General features: G+C 42.5%; 1 protein-coding gene across 2 annotated transcripts; it reads right to left on the reverse strand.

Moving 5' to 3' along the window:
- Nucleotides 1-431: 431 nt before the first annotated feature.
- On the reverse strand, nucleotides 432-23733 carry mtmr9 (myotubularin related protein 9). Of its 2 annotated transcripts, XM_055016142.1 has the most exons (12): nucleotides 23583-23733; nucleotides 22869-23053; nucleotides 21329-21437; nucleotides 20512-20637; nucleotides 19757-19930; nucleotides 19319-19536; nucleotides 17977-18138; nucleotides 16217-16358; nucleotides 13884-14104; nucleotides 12910-13061; nucleotides 2780-2950; nucleotides 432-1548 (listed from the first exon to the last, which is right to left on the reverse strand). In XM_055016142.1, exons 2-11 carry the CDS (start codon nucleotides 23048-23050, stop codon nucleotides 2787-2789), a joined length of 1650 nt encoding a protein of 549 aa, XP_054872117.1. In that variant the 5' UTR covers nucleotides 23051-23053; nucleotides 23583-23733; the 3' UTR covers nucleotides 432-1548; nucleotides 2780-2786. The 2 variants fall into 2 exon arrangements, with proteins under 2 accessions (XP_054872117.1, XP_054872116.1); XM_055016141.1 differs by having other exon boundaries at nucleotides 432-2950.
- Between the last annotated feature and the right edge of the window lie 26 nt (nucleotides 23734-23759).

Consider the following 23759-nt stretch of genomic DNA (forward strand, 5'->3'; position numbering starts at 1 on the left):
TCACCAGTTTAACATCTAGATAGATCATTTGTCTGTTTACATCAGATTGTAAAATATTTTAAATGATTTTTTGTTGAATTAAAGCTGAAGGTCTCCAGGGTTTCCTGTCAGTGGGGGCGGTTCCAGAGCTGTTACTGACCAAATATTTCTCAACTGAAATGCAAACAGCAGTGACTCGGCTACTTTCCGCTGTTTGGTCCTCAGCAGGAACAAACAGATTCTTTTCATTAAAACCAGGAGAACAACAAACATGAAGTTTCTGTAAAAGTTTAGAGAGATTAAAAGAAGCAACACGATAATTCAGAGTTTAACTGGACGCATCTGATCTGGATTATCAATAAAAGTATTAATTATGTGTTCCATCAACAACAAACACTCATTAAGTTCTGCTTTCAGTTTTAATTATTGAGAAAATAAAACTCATTTACCAGTTCATGTTTGTGCTGTCATTTTAATGTCCTGAGAACATTTTAAAGGTGACATATTTCACAAGCTGATCAGAGGTGTTCATTCTGCGCTCTGATTGGACAGTGAGGCATCGCACAAAGCTGACTGGTACAACGGCTGCCATAGCAACAATCACTTAACATTTTCTCATAATTCAAGCATAATAAACGTGTTTAATTACAAATAAAGACATTCACTGTTCACAGGAAATATAAAATTGTTGTTAATGCAGGAGAGAAGCTTTAGTGTCTTAATTAGAGGATCTAACAGCAGATTTAATGACTGAAATGAAGCTGAAATAACCAAAGACAAAGAATTTCACTTTACTGGCAGACAAACTGAAACACAAGTTTAGTCTGAGCTAGAATCACCTCAGAGGAGCAGTGAGGTTCCATCAGGAAATGTTTCCTTAAACATCAACACAAAGTCCTGCTGAGTTTTAACTGACTCTGGACACATTTCAAGTCTGTTCAACACGTTTCATCCTCGTCTGGACGTTTGACTCATTTCTGTCAGATTCCAATCAGGGACAAACTGTGGGTCATTTTGGACAAATTGTGAGTCATAATGAACACATTTAGCTATTTGTGCCATTCTGAGACCTCGTGGAGAGTTCTTATATTGAAATTTTAGATCAGTTTTTGTATTTTGGACAAATCAGGACTTGAGGAAGAGTCAAAGTGCTGCAGGAGCTCTGGGAGCAGAGACACTGATGGAGGTTAAAATCATATTTTAGGTTTTCTAGGACAGAACGTTGTGATCGTACCTCCACAGAGCTGCAGAATGCTCTGACTGCACCTCGCTATCACTCTTAAACTTCACATTTTCTTGTTTTTATTCAGACTTAGATCTGGAAACGTTTCAGTAACAGACAGTTGGAGAGAATAAAGCTGCAGCTGAAACCTCCACCTGACTGATAGTGTGTCTGTTCCGTGGAGCTGCTGAAGGTTCAAACAGTCGAGTTCTACCGTCTCCACGGTGACGACGGAGCAGCCAGAGGTTCTAAATCACCGACCACATGATGAGAAAATCACTGCTCATGAAGCCGACAGTAACCGACGGACCGCCCTGTTTCTGGTTCCAGCACAGCGACTCAAAGTTCTGCTGGAATAAACAGAACGTTTAGATCAGGGGTGTCCAACATGAGGCCCGCGGGCTAAAAGCGGTCCTCCAGAGGGTCCAATCTGGCCCTCAAAGTGTAAAAATTCCAGAGAAGACATTAACTGCAGATTGTAAATTAGTACAACTAGAAATTTAAAATCATTTCTAGAACATGACAAGTTGTTGGGATCAGAAAGTTTTGTAATATTTTGTCTTGTTTTTGTTGTTTTTTGTCTTTTTTTGTCTGATTTTTGTCACTCGTCTCATTTTTTTGTCTTGTGTCTTGGTTTTGTATGGCTTGTGTTGTCTGTTTTTGTGTTGTTTTGTTTCTCACTTTTGTCATTTTTTTGTCTAATTTTTGTCATTTGTCCATTTTTTTGCTGCTTTGTAACTTTTGTGTCTATTTTTTTGTCTCTTTTAGGTTTTGTTCACACAAAGTGCTTCAGTTCTCATGTTGAAACTCAGACACAAAGGCCAGTTTTATATGTTCTAACTTTAACGTGATGATCAGGATGTTGTTGTCATGGAAACAGCAACTGCACTGCATCTCCCTCTTTAGAATAATTTAATTAATCAATAAATACTGACGTTACAGTTCTAAGAGGTTCTGTTAATAGACCTGGAATGTTAAACATTGATCTGATAGATGTTCTGCTCACGTGTTCAGACCTGCGTGTGCTGAGCATCATGTATGTACGTGTATATATAGTCTCTGACCTTCCTACTCATTATGTCACCTCAGCCACACACATGCTGCCTTACAGCCGCCTGGGTGTTGTCATGGCAACAGCGTTTCCATACGTCCAGCAGAACATCAACTCGCCCACGGATGGAACGTCTGAAGCTCAACGTGTCCAGAAATGATCCTGATTCCTGCTGAGTTTGGAGCTGCAGGTAATTGATGAGCTTCAGATGTTCCTCAGACTGTCAGCTCTGCACTGATTGATTGATTATTGATTTAATATCCAACTATTCTGAGTACTGATTGGTCACTTTGAGTTATTTTTAATAAATTTGGTGTAAATTGTGTGATTTCAGCTCCTTCAGTGAATATTTTCTGGTTTCAGCAAACTGAAGATCTTTGAGGAAACTCTGACCCTCGTTTTAGAACCAAACAGCTGATTGGTTCCTCCAGTAAACATGTTTAACAGCTGATTTTCTGTAAAGCAGGCGACTTGATGATGAGACAGACTTGATGTTTAGATGTTCTAATGAGCAGAACCAGTGGAACCTGTGTGCTAGGACTCCTGCAGCAGAGGATCTTCAGTCTCCAACTCAGCCAGCTGCCTCCTCAGACTGTTCACTTTGTTCTGGAGCTCCTTGTTGTACTCAATGATGTGGACCATCTCCTCGTAGGCCTCATCCAGACATTTGGAGGAACGGTTCCAGCGGAGGAACACTCCTGGAACAGCAGAACAGCAGAACTCTGTGAGGAAACTGATGGAATGAAATGTTCAGTTACTGCTGGACGTGGAAATATGAAGATCAGAGAACACATAAACCGTTAAAGTAACACGTTATTAACACGTTACTGATACAGGAAGAGGAAATGTGGAGGATTACAACCTAAAAACATCTTTAGACTGAAGAATGACAACCATCAAGACTGTTAACTCTCACCGAGCAAACAAACATATTAGACACGGTTAACTTGTCTTTAGTTGATGAAGGCAACACACAAACTTTTCCATGGTGAGTTTTGTCTCGTTTTCTTTGTTCTACAACCTGAGATCTGGGACACAGAAAATGTTGAACTTTCTGTGATCATTTTGTGTCTGTTTGTGTTGCTTTGTGTCTGTTTGTGTTGCTTTGTGTCTGTTTGTGTTGCTTTGTGTCTGTTTGTGTTGTTTTGTGTCTGTTTGTGTTGTTTTGTGAGTTTGTGTTGCTTTGTGTCTGTGCTGCTTTGTGTCTGTTTGTGTTGCTTTGTGTCTGTTTGTGCTGCTTTGTGTCTGTTTGTGCTGCTTTGTGTCTGTTTGTGTTGTTTTGTGTGTCTGTGTTGCTTTGTGTCTGTTTGTGTTGCTTTGTGTCTGTTTGTGTTGCTTTGTGTCTGTTTGTGTTGCTGTGTCTGTGTTGCTTTGTGTCTGTTTGTGTTGCTTTGTGTCTGTTTGTGTTGCTTTGTGTCTGTTTGTGTTGCTTTGTCTGTTTGTGTTGCTTTGTGTCTGTTTGTGTTGTTTTGTGTGTCTGTGTTGCTTTGTGTCTGTTTGTGTTGCTTTGTGTCTGTTTGTGTTGCTTTGTGTCTGTTTGTGTTGCTTTGTGTCTGTTTGTGCTGCTTTGTGTCTGTTTGTGCTGCTTTGTGTCTGTTTGTGTTGCTTTGTGTGTCTGTGTTGCTTTGTGTCTGTTTGTGTTGCTTTGTGTTGTTTTGTGTGTCTGTGTTGCTTTGTGTCTGTTTGTGTTGCTTTGTGTCTGTTTGTGTTGCTTTGTGTCTGTTTGTGTTGCTTTGTGTCTGTTTGTGTTGCTTTGTGTCTGTTTGTGTTGCTTTGTGTCTGTTTGTGTTGTTTTGTGTGTCTGTGTTGTTTTGTGTCTGTTTGTGTTGCTTTGTGTCTGTTTGTGTTGCTTTGTGTCTGTTATTGTTGCTTTGTGTCTGTTTGTGTTGCTTTGTGTCTGTTTGTGTTGCTTTGTGTCTGTTTGTGTTGCTGTGTCTGTGTTGCTTTGTGTCTGTTTGTGTTGCTTTGTGTCTGTTTGTGTTGCTTTGTGTCTGTTTGTGTTGCTTTGTGTCTGTTTGTGTTGCTTTGTGTCTGTTTGTGTTGCTTTGTGTCTGTTTGTGTTGCTTTGTGTCTGTTTGTGTTGTTTTGTGTGTCTGTGTTGCTTTGTGTCTGTTTGTGTTGCTTTGTGTCTGTTTGTGTTGCTTTGTGTCTGTTTGTGTTGCTTTGTGTCTGTTTGTGTTGTTTTGTGTGTCTGTGTTGCTTTGTGTCTGTTTGTGTTGCTTTGTGTCTGTTTGTGTTGCTTTGTGTCTGTTATTGTTGCTTTGTGTCTGTTTGTGTTGCTTTGTGTCTGTTTGTGTTGCTTTGTGTCTGTTTGTGTTGCTGTGTCTGTGTTGCTTTGTGTCTGTTTGTGTTGCTTTGTGTCTGTTTGTGTTGCTTTGTGTCTGTTTGTGCTGCTTTGTGTCTGTTTGTGCTGCTTTGTGTCTGTTTGTGTTGCTTTGTGTCTGTTTGTGTTGCTTTGTGTCTGTTTGTGTTGCTTTGTGTCTGTTTGTGTTGCTTTGTGTCTGTTTGTGCTGCTTTGTGTCTGTTTGTGTTGCTTTGTGTGTCTGTGTTGCTTTGTGTCTGTTTGTGTCTGTTTGTGTTGCTTTGTGTTGCTTTGTGTCTGTTTGTGTTGCTTTGTGTCTGTTTGTGTTGTTTTGTGTGTCTGTGTTGCTTTGTGTCTGTTTGTGTTGCTTTGTGTCTGTTTGTGTTGCTTTGTGTCTGTTTGTGTTGCTTTTTGTCTGTTTGTGTTGCTTTGTGTCTGTTTGTGTTGCTTTGTGTCTGTTTGTGTTGCTTTGTGTCTGTTTGTGTTGCTTTGTGTCTGTTTGTGTTGCTTTGTGTCTGTTTGTGTTGCTTTGTGTCTGTTTGTGTTGCTTTGTGTCTGTTTGTGTTGCTTTGTGTCTGTTTGTGCTGCTTTGTGTCTGTTTGTGCTGCTTTGTGTCTGTTTGTGTTGCTTTGTGTCTGTTTGTGTTGCTTTGTGTCTGTTTGTGTTGCTTTGTGTCTGTTTGTGTTGCTTTGTGTCTGTTTGTGTTGCTTTGTGTCTGTTTGTGTTGCTTTGTGTCTGTTTGTGTTGTTTTGTGTGTCTGTGTTGCTTTGTGTCTGTTTGTGTTGCTTTGTGTCTGTTTGTGTTGCTTTGTGTCTGTTTGTGTTGCTTTGTGTCTGTTTGTGTTGTTTTGTGTGTCTGTGTTGCTTTGTGTCTGTTTGTGTTGCTTTGTGTCTGTTTGTGTTGCTTTGTGTCTGTTATTGTTGCTTTGTGTCTGTTTGTGTTGCTTTGTGTCTGTTTGTGTTGCTTTGTGTCTGTTTGTGTTGCTGTGTCTGTGTTGCTTTGTGTCTGTTTGTGTTGCTTTGTGTCTGTTTGTGTTGCTTTGTGTCTGTTTGTGCTGCTTTGTGTCTGTTTGTGCTGCTTTGTGTCTGTTTGTGTTGCTTTGTGTCTGTTTGTGCTGCTTTGTGTCTGTTTGTGTTGCTTTGTGTGTCTGTGTTGCTTTGTGTCTGTTTGTGTCTGTTTGTGTTGCTTTGTGTTGCTTTGTGTCTGTTTGTGTTGCTTTGTGTCTGTTTGTGTTGTTTTGTGTGTCTGTGTTGCTTTGTGTCTGTTTGTGTTGCTTTGTGTCTGTTTGTGTTGCTTTGTGTCTGTTTGTGTTGCTTTTTGTCTGTTTGTGTTGCTTTGTGTCTGTTTGTGTTGCTTTGTGTCTGTTTGTGTTGCTTTGTGTCTGTTTGTGTTGTTTTGTGTGTCTGTGTTGCTTTGTGTCTGTTTGTGTTGCTTTGTGTCTGTTTGTGTTGCTTTGTGTCTGTGTTGCTTTGTGTCTGTTTGTGCTGCTTTGTGTCTGTTTGTGTTGCTTTGTGTCTGTTTGTGCTGCTTTGTGTCTGTTTGTGTTGCTTTGTGTGTCTGTGTTGCTTTGTGTCTGTTTGTGTTGCTTTGTGTTGTTTTGTGTGTCTGTGTTGCTTTGTGTCTGTTTGTGTTGCTTTGTGTCTGTTTGTGTTGCTTTGTGTCTGTTTGTGTTGCTTTGTGTCTGTTTGTGTTGCTTTGTGTCTGTTTGTGTTGCTTTGTGTCTGTTTGTGTTGCTTTGTGTCTGTTTGTGTTGTTTTGTGTGTCTGTGTTGCTTTGTGTCTGTTTGTGTTGCTTTGTGTCTGTTTGTGTTGCTTTGTGTCTGTTATTGTTGCTTTGTGTCTGTTTGTGTTGCTTTGTGTCTGTTTGTGTTGCTTTGTGTCTGTTTGTGTTGCTGTGTCTGTGTTGCTTTGTGTCTGTTTGTGTTGCTTTGTGTCTGTTTGTGTTGCTTTGTGTCTGTTTGTGCTGCTTTGTGTCTGTTTGTGTTGCTTTGTGTCTGTTTGTGTTGCTTTGTGTCTGTTTGTGTTGCTTTGTGTCTGTTTGTGTTGCTTTGTGTCTGTTTGTGTTGCTTTGTGTCTGTTTGTGTTGTTTTGTGTGTCTGTGTTGCTTTGTGTCTGTTTGTGTTGCTTTGTGTCTGTTTGTGTTGCTTTGTGTCTGTTTGTGTTGCTTTGTGTCTGTTTGTGTTGTTTTGTGTGTCTGTGTTGCTTTGTGTCTGTTTGTGTTGCTTTGTGTCTGTTTGTGTTGCTTTGTGTCTGTTATTGTTGCTTTGTGTCTGTTTGTGTTGCTTTGTGTCTGTTTGTGTTGCTTTGTGTCTGTTTGTGTTGCTGTGTCTGTGTTGCTTTGTGTCTGTTTGTGTTGCTTTGTGTCTGTTTGTGTTGCTTTGTGTCTGTTTGTGCTGCTTTGTGTCTGTTTGTGCTGCTTTGTGTCTGTTTGTGTTGCTTTGTGTCTGTTTGTGTTGCTTTGTGTCTGTTTGTGTTGCTTTGTGTCTGTTTGTGTTGCTTTGTGTCTGTTTGTGCTGCTTTGTGTCTGTTTGTGTTGCTTTGTGTGTCTGTGTTGCTTTGTGTCTGTTTGTGTCTGTTTGTGTTGCTTTGTGTTGCTTTGTGTCTGTTTGTGTTGCTTTGTGTCTGTTTGTGTTGTTTTGTGTGTCTGTGTTGCTTTGTGTCTGTTTGTGTTGCTTTGTGTCTGTTTGTGTTGCTTTGTGTCTGTTTGTGTTGCTTTTTGTCTGTTTGTGTTGCTTTGTGTCTGTTTGTGTTGCTTTGTGTCTGTTTGTGTTGCTTTGTGTCTGTTTGTGTTGCTTTGTGTCTGTTTGTGTTGTTTTGTGTGTCTGTGTTGCTTTGTGTCTGTTTGTGTTGCTTTGTGTCTGTTTGTGTTGCTTTGTGTCTGTGTTGCTTTGTGTCTGTTTGTGCTGCTTTGTGTCTGTTTGTGTTGCTTTGTGTCTGTTTTTGTTGCTTTGTGTCTGTTTGTGTTGCTTTGTGTCTGTTTGTGTTGCTTTGTGTCTGTTTGTGTTGCTTTGTGTCCTTAGTAACTGTAAATGATGGCTGACTGGTGATCAGGATCGAACCCTGGACATGTTGAAAATATTTCCTTCCTCTCATCTTTATCGGAATCATTTTTCCTGGGATTATCTAAAAGGAATGAGCAGTAAAGGGGTTAGAATTCCACTTTATTCCGTGACTCAACCAGCCTGTTTGTCAGTTAACACCCAGAGATAAATCTGTTTTTAAACAGGTGAAGATTTAACCAGGTGAGGTTTTTAAACAGGTGACTAAACAGGTGACCTTTTTTTAAACAGGTGAAGTGTGACTTCAGTGACTCATTCAGACATTTATTGATGCTTCATTTAAACACTACTAGAAGGACAGAATGTTCTGTGATAGAATAAAAACAATGAGGCACCAATGAACCACAGACTGAATCCAGATCTGCTGAGGAATCTCCTCCAACGTCACCGTTTGAATCTGTGTTTGTTTTCCTGTTAATTATTCTCCTGTTTATTCTGTTGGTTCAGTGAAAATGAGGCCACGTCCTCAATGATCCTCCACATTTACACAAAGACTGAATGAACATGAAGGATTCTTTCATTTATAACGACATTATCAATAATAATTATCAGTAATAATTATCAATAATGACTATTAATAACGATTATTCAGGATTACTGTACCTGGATACGTACAGACATACAGTCACTGTTAGATAACTGATTAATCACATGAATAATTAATGTAGCTGAATATGTACAATAGAGACAGGAGTGATGACATCAGAGTCAGTTCTCTGTTTATCGATTGATTGATTGATTGATTGATTGAAATCAACAACAGTTTATCTCCTGCTGTTTTGATTTTCTACTAAGATCCAGATCTTAAATATTCGTTAGTTATTGTTTCCAGACTGGTTCAGGCTAATCTGTGGCTGCTTGTTAGCTTAGCTGCTAGCCGTTAGCATAGCATTAGCCGCTAATGTTCTGGTTAGTGTTGATGTTTGTGCTTCCTGTTAGCTTAGCTGTTAGCCGTTAGCATAGCATTAGCAGCTAATGTCCTGGTCAGTGTTGATGTTTGTGCTTTGTGTTGGCTTAGCTGCTAGCCGTTAGCATAGCATTAGCAGCTAATGTCCTGGCTAGTGTTGATGTTTGTGCTTCCTGTTCTGGTTGTTTTTCTCTCAATTAAAGCTGATCTGATTGTAGGAACATGTTACGTTGCTACAGCTAGCGTTAGCCGCAGGCTAAGAGGCAAAGCTAACCTCTCAGTGTTAGCATTAGCTTAGCACCATCAGCAGAATCAGTTCAGCTTCACTGGAACCACCAGGTGAATTATTCAGGTGTTTCAGTGCAAAAAAGAACATTTAAGTTAATATATTGAGAAAGATTTAACAAACTAACACTGATAATTAAGACAGAAGCAGAAGAAACTGTGGATCAGGTGAGAAGGTCAAACATCTGATCTGCTGCCAGCTGGTTCCTGGGCAGTCCAGACAAACAACAGCTGAGGCTGTAAAGCTCTTAGAGTCTGTGGTTTCTATGGACTACTCTTGTTGAGGAACTGAGAACCTAAATTCAATTCAATTTTTCAATTCAATTCAATTCAATTTTATTTATATAGCACCAATTACAGTCAAATTGTCTCGAGATGCTTTACAGAACCCATATGCCTGAACCCCAGAGCAGCCCTAAGGAGACAGTGGCAGGAAAACACCCTTTTAACAGGGAAAAAAAACCTCGAGCAGAACCTGGATCTAATGTGGGGGGAACCATCTGCTGCTGGCCGGGTGGGTTGAGAGGGACAGAAGAGGTAGAGAGGTAGAGATAGAGGTGTAGAGATAGAGGGCAAGAGGTAGAGGTAGAGATAGAGAGGTGGGGGGTGGGACACAAAGAGCAATGTTTATTGTTTCTACGGTTCTTCATCTTCTTCTGAACCAGCAGGTATTTCTGCAACGTAAGCTGAAGAACCAGTGACAGAACAGGAATCCTTCAGTAAATCTGGATTTAATCTGCTTTAAGCTACAACCAGCTCCTCCTTCATCACGTCAGCAGATAGAACCTGCTGGTGAAAAGCTTCTGAGAACATCCTGAACCTCCAGGAGTTCCAGAAACAATCATTGGTCAGTTTTTATCAGCACTTAATTTTTTTTTGTCAAAAATTGGTCAGATTACATGAAACTTGGGTAAAATTACACACAAATTGTCCCAAAATTTTCAGTATTTGTCAAAAATGGCTCAAAACATGTTCAAAATGACAAAAGATGTCCAAAATTACACTAAATTGTCCCAAAATTATTTAAAATGTGTCCAAGAAATGACAAAAACCTTCCAAAATGACTCCAAATTATGTAAAAAATGTTCAAAAGGACCTGAAATTTTGTCCAAAATGCCTTGAAAATTGTCCAGAATTGGTCAAATCTGGATTATCTCTAGACTGAGACACTTGGATGGATGTAAACTGATCTGGAGTCTGTTTTTTTCCCAGAACTCAGATGTGTTTCTCCTCCTAAATGTCATGGTTCTATCTGCTGGACTGATGAAGTTCTGAGGCTCAGAAATGATGGAAAAAGTCCATTAAAAAGTGATAAATCTGGACCCTCCTCTATGGACTTGAAGACCTGGAATGTTCTAAGTGAGACTGAAGACTGGAAGCAGGAAAGGAGAACGTCCCCTGGAGAAAGTTCTAGAGTAGACCTACCAAGTGGAGAAAGTTCTGGAGTAGACCTACCTACAACTGTCCAGTTGTCGGTGGGTCTACTCTAGAGAGGAGAAAGTTCTAGAGTAGACCTACCAACAACTGGAGAAAGTTCTAGAGTAGACCTACCAACAACTGGAGAAAGTTCTGGAGTAGACCTACCTACAACTGTCCAGTTGTCGGTAGGTCTACTCTAGAGAGGAGAAAGTTCTAGAGTAGACCTACCTCGGTAGGTCTACTCTAGAACTTTCTCCAGGGAACATACTCCTCTATGGACTTCAAGGACCTGGAACTCTGGAAATATTCCCAGCATGAAGGTAGAACTCTGATCATTGATAACGTTAATGTAGATGAAGAACCAGATGTTCTGAGGAGGTTTGGAGGAACTTTGGTCTTTTTTATTATATATTTAAAGACTGTTGTGGGTCTGGTTTTGCTCTAAATACTGTCCAGAACTCTTTATTTTCCTGCTCAGATGTTCTGGACTCCTCCAGCCTGTCAGCTGCTACTGGTTTGTATTCATGAGGCTTCATGCTGTCCAATCAGAGAGTGTCATGTGTGATGTCAGCGCAGCGTCAGCAGCAGGTCCAGCTGGTTCTCAGATGTCATGTGGTCTTCATATAGACTGACGCAGTAAAGAAGGTCTGAACCTGCTGACCTCCGTCTGAACCTGCTAGAACCAACGGTCTGCTGGGCAGCCTCTCAGCTCACACACAAAACTAAACTGGAAAAACAGTCTAAACTTGTTCCAGTTAACTTCCTCCTTTGGTTCCTGACATTAAAACATGGAAACCAGCTGCTTGACATTCTGCAGGTCCCTCTGTGATTGGCTGAAACCTGATGTAGACAGACACCAGCGCTTAGTGTCTCTTTGTGGTCATTTTGTGTCTCTTTGTAGTTGTTTTGTGTCTCTTTGCGGTCGTTTTGTGTCTCTTTGTAGTTGTTTTGTGTCTCTTTGCGGTCGTTTTGTGTCTCTTAGTGGTGGTTTTGAGTCTCTTTGTGGTCGTTTTGTGACTCTTTGTGGTTGTTTTGTGTCTCTTAGTGGTTGTTTGGTGTCTCTTTGTGGTTGTTTTGAGTCTCTTTGTGGTCGTTTTGTGACTCTTTGTGGTTGTTTTGTGTCTCTTAGTGGTCGTTTTGTGTCTCTTTGCGGTCGTTTTGTGTCTCTTTGCGGTCGTTTTGTGTCTCTTTGCGGTCCTTTTGTGACTTTTTGCAGTCGTTTTGTGTCTCTTAGTGGTCGTTTTGTTTCATCTAATAGCATCAAAAATGAAAATATTCTCTAATTAATGCAGATGTTCAGGTCCATAAATCAGTAAAAACTGTAAATTTACCTTCAGAACTGACTCCAGAACATCTTGCAGACTCAGACTGGAGCTTTGTGGTCTCACTGAGGAGATGTCTTATTAAATAATTACAGTTTAATCCAGTATTTCTGACGTTCTCTGCCTGCATTAATAAACATGTTGCGTAAGACTGCTGCTCAGTGCTAATATTAGCATCAGACGCTAACGGAGGGCTGGTAGTAAAATGCTGCTCAGTGTTCAGGGTTCAGGTGTCAGAGAGGAAACCTTCTGTACATCCCATAATAAGACCAGCTGGCAGCCAGAGAACGTCCCTGACGTTCTCCGGCAGATTCACCCTGCAGGCAGGTTAACGAGGAAACGGAGGATTTTAATTCTGGTTTAACTCCTGATGTTTATTTTGCAGAATCACAAACCTGAGCTTTACCTGTCATCAAAGAAACCTGATTTTTACATGAAATGAATATTTATTGATTTAACTGCATGATCTACAACAGTTAATGAGAGTTTTAAGTCATTTTCGACCTGTTTAGACTCACTTTAGACCAGTTTAGACTCATTTTAGTCCAGTTTTAAGTCATTTTAAACAGGTCATGAGTAATTTTGGACAGATTCTAAGTTATTTTCCACTAACCATCCAACTGAAAGGACCTGAGATTGTCCTCGTATCGGTTCATGATGAGATCCATCATCTTCTTCTGCATTAGTGATGCTTTAATACGTTGTAGATCTTTAGTGAGATAAATGTCTGTTTCCTTTCAGTCCCATTAAAGATAATTAAACATGATTGAAGGAGACATCAGGTTTTTGAACTGAAGCTGTTTGAATCTACAGAGGAGGAGAGTTTAAAGTCAGCAGGACTCTACAGTCACATGAACTTTAAACAGCTAAGATGAAGCAAAAACCTCCTCTGAGGTTTCAGGTTTGAACTTGCCTTCATTCCAAACGTGAACCACAGCAGGAGTCCAAACCACAGAGGCTTGTTGTTCTGCTGGTTCACAGAGATTCACATCTGCAGGAATTCACATCTCAGACGGTGTATAGGGAAATAAAACGAGCTGCAACAGGAGTCAGTTCATCTCTGACTGTCAGATTCATGTAAAACTAAACCGGCATTAAACTTTACCACACATTTAGATGAACATTCTCATTCAGAGCGGATAAAACCTGGAAATAAACTGATTTAATTAAAGTGTTTATGTGACTCTCCTCCATTAAACCACCTGGATCTGGTTCCTACCTGTCTCACCTTGTACTCATTTTAGACCAGTTTATACTCATTTTAGTCAAATTTAGACTAATTTTAGACTACAGCTGACCCAGGATCAGTGTTCCTACAGACTACCAGTCCTCTGCTGCCTCCTGCTGGTGCTTCTGGTCCTTACCTTCCCACAGCAGCAGACTCTGAGGAGCCACCGAGGGCCAGATGACCAGACTGTTGGCTTCGTACAGAGGGTTAGAGAGACGCTCCAACTCCTGAGGACGATTCACCCACGACCACAGGGACACTGTCTTCTCAGGGAGGGACAGTTTGGACCTGGCAGACACAAAATAATCAGTATTTAGTCATCCAGCAGGAGAACCAGGAGGAACCAGGAGGAACCAGGAGGAACCAGGAGGAGGAACCAGGAGGAGGCTGAGAGCTCCACCAGGAAAACAGGTTCTTCATGTTCACCCTCCTGTCGTCCTGCAGGTCAAATTGACCCGTTTTAAAGTTGGAAAATGTGGAAAAAAAAATATTTTCACAGTGAAACTTCTGATGTCCACATTTCCAACATTTTTGGGAACATTTTTTGGTGGAAAAAAGAAATGTTAAAAATGTTTCTGAAGAACATTCACAAAAAAATCAACCAAAATCCAGCGAATTTCACTGGATTTTGGTTGATTTTTATGTGAATGTTCTTAAAGAAAATATTAGAAGTTTTACTGATATATATGGAATCACTTTAGATATTTTTAGGATTTTTTTGGAAGATTTTTACAAATTTTTTGAAAATATGTACAAGAATTTTCTTGCCAAATTTGGGGTATTTTTAAAAATACAACTTTTAAGGGAAACTTTTAAGGAATTATTGGAATTTTCTTCCTGAAGGTTTTGCAAATTTTCAAAAATTTGGGGAATTTTTTTGCTGAATTTTGGAATTTTTTTCAGACAAGGAAACGATATTTTTTGGTGCCCATAAATGAAGACAGCAGGAGGGTTAAACCAGCCGGACTGATGAAAAGTTAAAACTGAATAAAACTAACAACACAAACTCTGAGTTCTGCAATAAATGAATTTAAAAGTCAAATAGTAAAAGCAGTGGAGGAAGTGAACCCAGACATCAGTAGAAGAACCATCTGAAGGGAAATAAGTCACCTGTCGGCTGCACTGTTCCCCAGAAAGGTTCCGAACTGGGAGGCGTAGGCGTGTTCAAACAGCAGAACCAGGAAGCTCTCGCAGAACTCGAAGGAACACGGAAACTGGCGGAGGATCTGCCAGACGCAGTCCAGGAACAGCAGGAACACCGGAGCCTCCACACGAGGTTTGGTGTTGGAGAACGCAGACTGAGAACATCTCTGCTGGAAGGGATGGCCCGCCTGAGGACAGGAGAGGACAGGAGTGGAGGACAGAAGAGGAGGACAGGAGAGGAGGACAGGAGAGGACAGGAGTGGAGGACGGGAGAGGAGGACAGGAGAGGAGGACAGGAGAGGAGGACAGGAGAGGACAGGAGTGGAGGACAGGAGAGGAGGACAGGAGAGGACAGGAGTGGACAGGAGAGGAGGACAGGTGAGGACAGGAGTGGACAGGAGAGGAGGACAGAAGAAGAGGACAGAAGAGGAGGACAGGAGAGGACAGGAGAGGACAGGAGTGGAGGACAGGAGAGGAGGATAGGAGAGGACAGGAGAGGAGGACAGGAGTGGACAGGGGAGAGGACAGGAGAGGACAGGAGAGGACAGGAGAGGAGGACAGGAGTGGACAGGAGTGGACAGGAGAGGAGGACAGGAGAGGACAGGAGTGGAGGACAGGAGAGGACAGGAGAGGAGGACAGGAGAGGAGGACAGGAGAGGACAGGAGTGGAGGACAGGAGTGGAGGACAGGAGTGGACAGGAGAGGAGGACAGGAGAGGACAGGAGTGGACAGGAGAGGAGGACAGGTGAGGACAGGAGAGGAGGGAAGGAGTGGACAGGAGAGGAGGACAGGAGAGGAGGACAGGAGAGGACAGGAGAGGACAGGAGAGGACAGGAGTGGAGGACAGGAGAGGAGGACAGGAGAGGACAGGGTGGAGGACAGGAGAGGACAGGAGAGGACAGGAGAGGACAGGGTGGAGGACAGGAGAGGACAGGAGAGGACAGGAGTGGACAGGAGAGGACAGGAGAGGAGGACAGGAGAGGACAGGAGTGGAGGACAGGAGTGGAGGACAGGAGAGGACAGGAGTGGAGGACAGGAGAGGACAGGAGTGGAGGACAGATATCAGTGGACAGGAGAGAACAGGAGTGGAGGACAGACATCAGTGGACAGGAGAGGACGGGAGTGGAGGACAGGAGAGGACAGGAGTGGAGGACAGACATCAGTGGACAGGAGAGGACAGGAGTGGAGGACAGGAGAGGACAGGAGTGGACAGGAGAGGAGGACAGGAGTGGACAGGAGAGGAGGACAGGTGAGGACAGGAGAGGACAGGAGAGGACAGGAGTGGAGGACAGGAGTGGAGGACAGGAGAGGACAGGAGTGGAGGACAGGAGAGGACAGGAGTGGAGGACAGACATCAGTGGACAGGAGAGGACAGGAGTGGAGGACAGGAGAGGACAGGAGTGGACAGGAGAGGAGGACAGGAGTGGACAGGAGAGGAGGACAGGTGAGGACAGGAGAGGACAGGAGTGGACAGGGTGGAAGACAGGAGAGGAGGACAGGAGAGGAGGACAGGAGAGGAGGACAGGAGAGGACAGGAGTGGAGGACAGGAGAGGACAGGAGAGGAGGACAGGAGAGGACAGCAGTGGACATCAGTGGACAGGAGAGGACAGGAGTGGAGGACAGACATCAGTGGACAGGAGAGGACAGGAGTGGAGGACAGACATCAGTGGACAGGAGAGGACGGGAGTGGAGGACAGGAGAGGACAGGAGAGGACAGGAGAAGTGATGAGATCAGCAGGACGGTGAAGAACCCAGATGTTGGACATCCTGCTGACAGGTTCTGGAGACATTTTAGGTCTTTTCTTAGAATCTCTGTAATCTGAGGAGTTTTTGTGATTTTAGACGACTGTTGATGTTCTCAGGTTGTTTGGGGGACATTCTGCTCATTTTGGAAAACGTTCTGACATGAAAATAGAAGTTTTTAGTCATTTTTTAGGCATTCTGGTGACATCTGGAGTTATTTAGAGTTTATGTAATATTTAACATTTTTCTGCTCATTTGGTTCTGATCAGATTTTTTTCATTAAATACAGTTGGTGCTGATTCAGACCATTAAAAACTCCCAAACTATCTGAAATATGAGCCAGAACCTGCAGAGACATGAAGAATCACCACATGTTCAGGAAACATGAACTGAATCTGAGCTTAAATTCATGATGTTTCATCAAAACCAACGGATCCTACAAGAATAGCTCTGGTTCCACAGAGCTGCTGGACTTCAGAGAAAATGAACCCGGTGGGTTAAACTGAGCAGAGACAGAACCACGCCCAGAACCTGATGCTCCTCCAGGTAAACTCACCTGCAGCCACTCCCTCTCCACCAGGCCCTGGAAGCCTCTGATGGTCCTGCAGGTCGGGTCCAGGATGATCTGGGCCAGAGAGGTGACCTGCAGGGTGGAGTCGGTCCCCTCGGTGCCGTGGACAAGAACCGACGCTCCCTCCCTGACGGAACACAGAACCTCACATACTGCAGGACAGGTGTGTGTCCAGGTGTGTGTGTGTGTGTGTCCAGGTGTGTGCGTGTAGAGGTGCGTGTCCAAGTGTGTGTGTCCAGGTGTGTGCGTGTCCAGGTGTGTGTGTATCCAGGTGCGTGTTCAGGTGCGTGTCCAAGTGTGTGTCCAGGTGCGTGTGTGGCCATGTGTGTATCCAGGTGCGTGTTCAGGTGCGTGTCCAGGTGTGTGTGTGGCCACGTGTGTATCCAGGTGCGGTTTCAGGTGTGTGTGTGTGTCCAGGTGTGTGTCCAGGTGCGTGTCCAAGTGCGTTTCCAGGTGTGTGTGTGTCCTGGTGTGTGTCCTGGTGTGTGTGTGTGTCCAGGTGTGTGTCCAGGTGTGTGTGTGTCCTGGTGTGTGTCCAGGTGTGTGTCCAGGTGTGTGTGTGTCCTGGTGTGTGTCCAGGTGTGTGTCCAGGTGTGTTGTGTGTCCAGGTGTGTGTCCAGGTGTGTGTCCAGGTGCGTGTCCAGGTGTGTGTGTGTCCATGTGTGTGTAGAGGTGTCTGTCCAGGTGTGTGTGTGTGTCCAGGTGTGTGTCCAGGTGTGTGTGTGTGTGTCCAGGTGTGTGTCCAGGTGTGTGTCCAGGTGTGTGTGTGTCCAGGTGTGTGTGTGTCCAGGTGTGTGTCCAGGTGTGTGCATGTCCAGGTGTGTGTGTGTGTCCAGGTGTGTGTGTGTCCAGGTGCATGTCCAGGTGTGTGTGAGTCCAGGTGTGTGTCCAGGTGCGTGTCCAGGTGTGTGTGTGTGTCCAGGTGTGTGTCCAGGTGTGTGTCCTGGTGTGTGTCCAGGTGTGTGTCCAGGTGTGTGTGTGTGTCCAGGTGTGTGTCCAGGTGCGTGTCCAGGTGCGTGTCCAGGTGTGTGTGTGTGTCCAGGTGTGTGTAGAGGTGTGTGTCCAGGTGTGTGTCCAGGTGCATGTCCAGGTGTGTGTCCAGGTGCGTGTCCAGGTGTGTGTGTGTGTCCAGGTGCGTGTCCAGGTGTGTGTGTGTGTCCAGGTGCGTGTCCAGGTGTGTGTGTGTCCAGGTGCATGTCCAGGTGTGTGTCCAGGTGTGTGTGTGTGTCCAGGTGTGTGTGTGTCCAGGTGCGTGTCCAGGTGTGTGTGTGTGTGTCCAGGTGTGTGTCCAGGTGTGTGTGTGTCCTGGTGTGTGTCCAGGTGTGTGTCCAGGTGTGTGTGTGTGTCCAGGTGTGTGTCCAGGTGTGTGTGTGTCCAGGTGCGTGTCCAGGTATGTGTGTGTGTCCAGGTGTGTGTCCAGGTGTGTGTGTGTCCTGGTGTGTGTCCAGGTGTGTGTCCAGGTGCGTGTGTGTGTCCTGGTGTGTGTCCAGGTGTGTGTCCAGGTGTGTGTCCAGGTGCGTGTGTGTCCAGGTGTGTGTCCAGGTGCGTGTGTGTCCAGGTGTGTGTCCAGGTGTGTGTCCAGGTGCGTGTGTGTGTCCTGGTGTGTGTCCAGGTGTGTGTCCAGGTGCGTGTGTGTGTCCTGGTGTGTGTCCAGGTGTGTGTCCAGGTGCGTGTGTGTCCAGGTGTGTGTCCAGGTGCGTGTCCAGGTGCGTGTGTGTCCAGGTGTGTGTCCAGGTGCGTCCTACCTGTCGATGCACTGAGCAGCCAGACAGGCGGTGGTAAGGATCTCCTTGACGTTGCTCTGCCAGCTGGAAGCCTCCAGTTTGCTGAGCCAGCGATCCATGCTGTGGTTCTGGTCGTTACAGGCCTCCACCAGCTTGATCAGGCTGTCCTGGAGGACGTTGGACCTGGAGGACAGGAAGACAAATGTCTCAGTATGAACACAAACTGATATAATATAAATATAAACCAATGGAATATATATGACTTATAAACTGGTGGCGGGACGTGATTAAAAAAAATTATCTATTTAACCCTCCTGTTGTCTTCATTTACGGGCACTAAAAAATATTGTTTCCTTGTCTGAAAAAAAATCCCAAAAATCAGCAAAAAAATTCCTTTAGGAAGAAAATTTCAATAATTCCTTAAAAGTTTCTCTTAAAAGTTTTATTTAAAAAAAGCAAACAAATTTGGCAAGAAAATTCTTGTAAATATTTTCAAAAATGAGTACAAATCTTCCAAAAAATCCTAAAAATATCTAAAGTGATTACATATATATCAGTAAAACTTCAACCAAAATCAACCAAAATCCAGCAAATTTCACTACTAGAAGATGTTCCACCATGCTGGATGGATCTCCAACTACTAGAAGATGTTCCACCATGCTGAATGGATCTCCAACTACTAGAAGACGTTCCACCATGTTGGGTCGATCTCCAACTACTAGAAGATGTTCCACCATGCTGGATGGATCTCCAACTACTAGAAGACGTTCCACCATGTTGGGTGGATCTCCAACTACTAGAAGATGTTCCACCATGCTGAATGGATCTCCAACTACTAGAAGATGTTCCACCATGCTGGATGGATCTCCAACTACTAGAAGATGTTCCACCATGTTGGGTGGATCTCCAACTACTAGAAGATGTTCCACCATGCTGAATGGATCTCCAACTACTAGAAGACGTTCCACCATGCTGGATGGATCTCCAACTACTAGAAGATGTTCCACCATGTTGGGTGGATCTCCAACTACCTGCTCCTCTGTTCTCTGTTTCTGCTGCATTTATTTTATGACTTTTCCTCTCAGGCTCTCTGAGGAAACACTGCCTGCAGTTCAACCTGAAAGTCTCTGGATGTTCTGGTCTCAGCTGAGTCGGTCCTGGAGAACCAGAACCAGAAGCAGGAAGGTTCTGGTTCTCCAGGATCTGCTGTAAAATATTTGGAGAATATTTAAATGAGAAACCTGCTGATTCTTTCTGTTCCTGCAGTTTCTGGCTGATAAATGGAGTCATGTTGAGTCTTTAAAGCTGCTTCAGGGTTGAGAGTTTACTGTCCATCCTCTAGAACAGATAATAACGGTCTGACCTCTCTAGAGCCTTGTGGATCCTCCTCCACTGAGGGTAGTTGGCCTCCAACTCGAAGCCTCCTCCTCGGGCTTTGGCCTGCTGAGCCACGTTGACGGTCCGAGTGTCGATGATGTATCCTCGTTTCCCCGGACGCAGAGTGGCGTTGATCAGCTTCTCATCCTCTTTGCACCGCCGTCCGTTAGTTCCCGTCAGCGGCTGTCCTGCTCGCATCATCACCTGGAGGAGGAGCGATTTAATGTGAGGAACCATCCCTGAGGAGCAGCAGAACCTGACGGATCCAGCTTCTTATTCTTCTTATTGTAAATATTGTTACTACTGTTCTGTTGTTGTTTTGTTCATATCACTACGTCTACTGTTGCATGGGCTGCTGTGACAATGTAAATTTCCCCTGGTGTGGGGAGAAATAAAGGACTTATCTTATCTTATCTTATCTTACCATCCCGTTCTTCTTGTGGTAGTAGCTCAGCACTGGGAACCGGCCGCCGTGACGGAAGGTGGAGACTTTCCTCAGCGTGTCGTCGTCCACGTCTTTAGGGACGGCGACCAGAGGAGGATAGGACAGACAGACGCTGAAGTCCGTGTTGACCTCACTCAGCCTCCACTCATCTGTCTGAGGATGGAGAGAAGACAGAAAGACTCAGAGGATCTAAAGACCTGCTAGCGGTAATACCTCAGCCACATCACACCATTCAACAGAAGCAATCAGCAGGTTTCAGCTTCCAACAGTCCTTGAACTGCTCATCTGTGATTCTACTAGGATCAAAACCGTGACATTTAATCAAGATCGCTTATTTAAAAACCAGCAAAAATAAACTGTTTGTACTTTGAAGATTCTGCTAAAAGCTAAAAATTCTGCACTCCTCAGTGTCATGTTGAAGCCCAGACGGACCCAACTGAGACCAAAACATCCAGAGAGTTTTAGGATGAACTGCAGGCAGTGAGGAGACGAGGATGAAACCAATAAAACTAGTTTAATAGTTACAGGAGACAGCTCTGATTCCAGAGCCTCTATTTAAAATGTTGGACATGTTGACTCTAGTCTTTAACGTTCCGGTTCTCTCTCCTTCTTCATGATGTTCTGGTTCCACAGACTTTAGATTAAAATGAACCACAGCCAGGAGCTGGTAAATGAAGAACTCTCTGCTCACAGAACCACCAATAAAACTGAGTTCCTGCCGATCAGGTCCGTACCATCGACTCCAGATCCTTGAAGGCGTCTTGAGGAAGAAACGAGTTCCATCCGTCCTCGATGACCTCGAACATCGGCCGGTAGAAGAACGGGTACATCAGGGAGACTGAGTCCAGCGTGGACAGAGCCTGGAGAAACAGAAGGGAGCTGGAATCACTATCAGACTGACCTGGAGTCTGTTTTAACCCTACAGGTGTTCATTAACCCTCCTGTTGTCTTCATTTATGGGCACCCAAAAATACTGTTTCCTTGTCTGAAAAAAATCCAAAAATTCTGCAAAAAAAAAATTCCCTAAATTTCAGAAATTTTGCAAAACCTTCAGGAAGAAAATTCTAATAATTCCTTAAAAGTTTCCATTAAAAGTTTTATTTAAAATCTATTTTTTTAAAAATCCCCCAAATTTGGCAAGAAAATTGTTGTAAATATTTTTTTAAAAAAAGTAAAAATCTACCAAAAAAAATCCTAAAAATATCTAAAGTGATTCCATATATATCAGTAAAACTTCTGATATTTTCTTTAAGAACATTCACATAAAAATCAACCAAAATCCAGTGAAATTCGCTGGATTTTGGTTGATTTTTTTGTGAATGTTGTTAAGAAACATTTTTTACATTTCTTTTTTTACCACCGAAAAATGTTCCAAGATTTCCCAAAAATGTTGAAAATGCGGACATCAGAAGTTTCACTGTGAAAATAAATATTTTTTCCACATTTTCAAACTTTAAACTGGGTCAATTTGACCCACAGGATGACATGAAGGTTAATACTGATCTGGGGTCTACAGATGTTCTTTAATACTGATCTGGGGTCAGTTCTGACCTCTATGGAGCTGGAGATGTTCAGACACTCCTCCATTCCTGGGATGTCCAGCTGGATCACCCTAAGGTCTTTACATTTCACTATGATGCTTCCCAAAGAGCCGACGAATCTGGAAGAAGAAGCAAAGATGGAATCAAAAGAAAAAAACACAAAGATAACAAACAGGACCTTGCTTAAAATGTTCTGACTTAATTAACTTCCAGGACAGAAATGTGAACTCTGGATAAATCAGTTTTAACAGGAAGATTTTTCTTTTTATGTCTTCATAAATCAGAAAATACTGTCAACAGCCAGGAAATAATCCATCTTCTCCATGTTTCAGGGATAAAATGTTGGATAAATCAGGCTTAAAACCTTCAGAATAAAGCCAGGAATAAACTGGAGAAATCTGTAGATGCTGAAGTGCAGATATTAGGATCAAAACAGCAGGAAAAAAACCCCAAAATATTAATAAAATCCGCTACAATGCAACAACATCAATGAAACATATCAAAATGCAGTAATTAATTTAAAAAATGTTTTAAAGAAATGCCTGAAAATTATTAATCACACTGAAAAAGAGCAAAATGATATAAAAATGTTAACATTAGTCATAAAAATATTTTTAAAATGTAAAAATGAAAAAACTAATTAAATAAAATAGAAATAAATTAAATAAAATAGAAATAGAATAGAAATATTCTTTAAAAAAAGAAAAAAATTTAATCCAATGATATTAACAAAATGTTAAAAAAAACATTGTTTTATTATTAATATTTGAAATTTTAAGAATAAGATTGAGGGTTAAAATTGAGAATTAAAGACTTAGAGAGACAACAGCACACCAAAGACGGCAGCTAAAAATAAAATAAAAAAGAGAGAACATCTAAAACTAACACGACATAATACAGAGTAAAACACTCAAACTAAATAAACCTGAAAAGAAACGTCACATAAAAGCTGAAGTCTATAAAAGTGATTTAACCCTCCTGTTGTCTTCATTTACAGGCACCAAAAAATATTGTTTCCTTGTCTGAAAAAAAAAATCAAAAATTCGGCAATAATATTCCCCAAATTTCTGAAAATTTGCAAAACCTTCAGGAAGAAAATTCCAATAATTCCTTAAAAGTTTCCCTTAAAAGTTTTATTTTTTAAAAAAATCCCCCAAATTTGGCAAGAAAATTCTTGTAATGTTTTTTTAAATGAGTAAAAACCTTCCAAAAAATCCTAAAAATATCTAAAGTGATTCCATATATATCAGTGAAAGTTCTAATATTTACTTTAAGAACATTCACAAAAAAATCAACCAAAATTCAGCGAAATTCAATGGATTTTGGTAGATTTTTATGTGAATGTTCTTAAGAAACATTTTTAACATTTCTTTTTTTCCACCAAAAAATGTTCAAAGATTTCCCAAAAATGTTGAAAATGTGGACATCAGAAGTTTCACTGTGAATATATATATATTTTTCCACATTTTCAAACTTTAAAACAGGTCAATTTGACCCACAGGACGACACGAGGGTTACCAGAAGTAATGAGTGTGCAGTAATGAGATGACCTCTTCTCTATGGAGTCGATGTTGGAGTGCAGCAGCCACAGCTCCTCGGTGTTGTCCTGCCGGGACGACAGGATCAGATGGTGACCCGTCAGGCACAGCGTTCCCTCCACGGTGGGCAGGAAGGGCCGGTGCAGAACCACACCATCCACCCGAGGCGTCTTTATGAGCTCCGCAAACTCCATCGTCTGGAGGGACACAGCTTAGTATTATTTACATCATTATCACAAATATGATCATCATTATTATTATTATCATTATTATTGTTATTATTATTATTATTATTATTATTATTATTATTATTATTATTATTATCATCATTGATATTATTACCAATATTATCATTATTATTATTATCGTTATTATTATTAGAAGGTACACAGTATGTGGAGAGGCATCAGGACGCGGTGATCGCGTCAATAAATGAATTAAACAGATTAAAGTGAAGCTCCGCGGAACAGAAACCCAGCATCTGGTTTAAATCAGCAGTAAATCAGAGAATATCAGCTAACTGGACCAGGAAGTTGAGCAGGCTAACAGCTAACGAGCTAACAGGCTAACGGCTAACCTTCACACAAACAGCTTCTTTACGGGAAAACACCGACTGTCATGTTTACATTTATACCGGAACACCGACAACACACAGGAGACACACAGACTGGACAGCAGCAGATGTTTATAACCGCTGCTTTTATAGAACCTTTATCCAGATTTTACCTGATTCTGGTATCCGGCTGTTGGGCGAGACTGGTCCGTCCACAAAAACACGCCGACTGGAAACAAAGAACAACGCGCAAAAAATCCGCAGTTCTCCTTAGAACTGATTCTTAGACGATAATCATAAGGGGGGAATTTAAAAAGATTGTATTCAAGATTTTAAAAAGTAACTTGTGC

This window comes from Amphiprion ocellaris, chromosome 12, assembly GCF_022539595.1.
Source record: "Amphiprion ocellaris isolate individual 3 ecotype Okinawa chromosome 12, ASM2253959v1, whole genome shotgun sequence".
Classification (NCBI taxonomy): Eukaryota; Metazoa; Chordata; class Actinopteri; family Pomacentridae; genus Amphiprion; species Amphiprion ocellaris.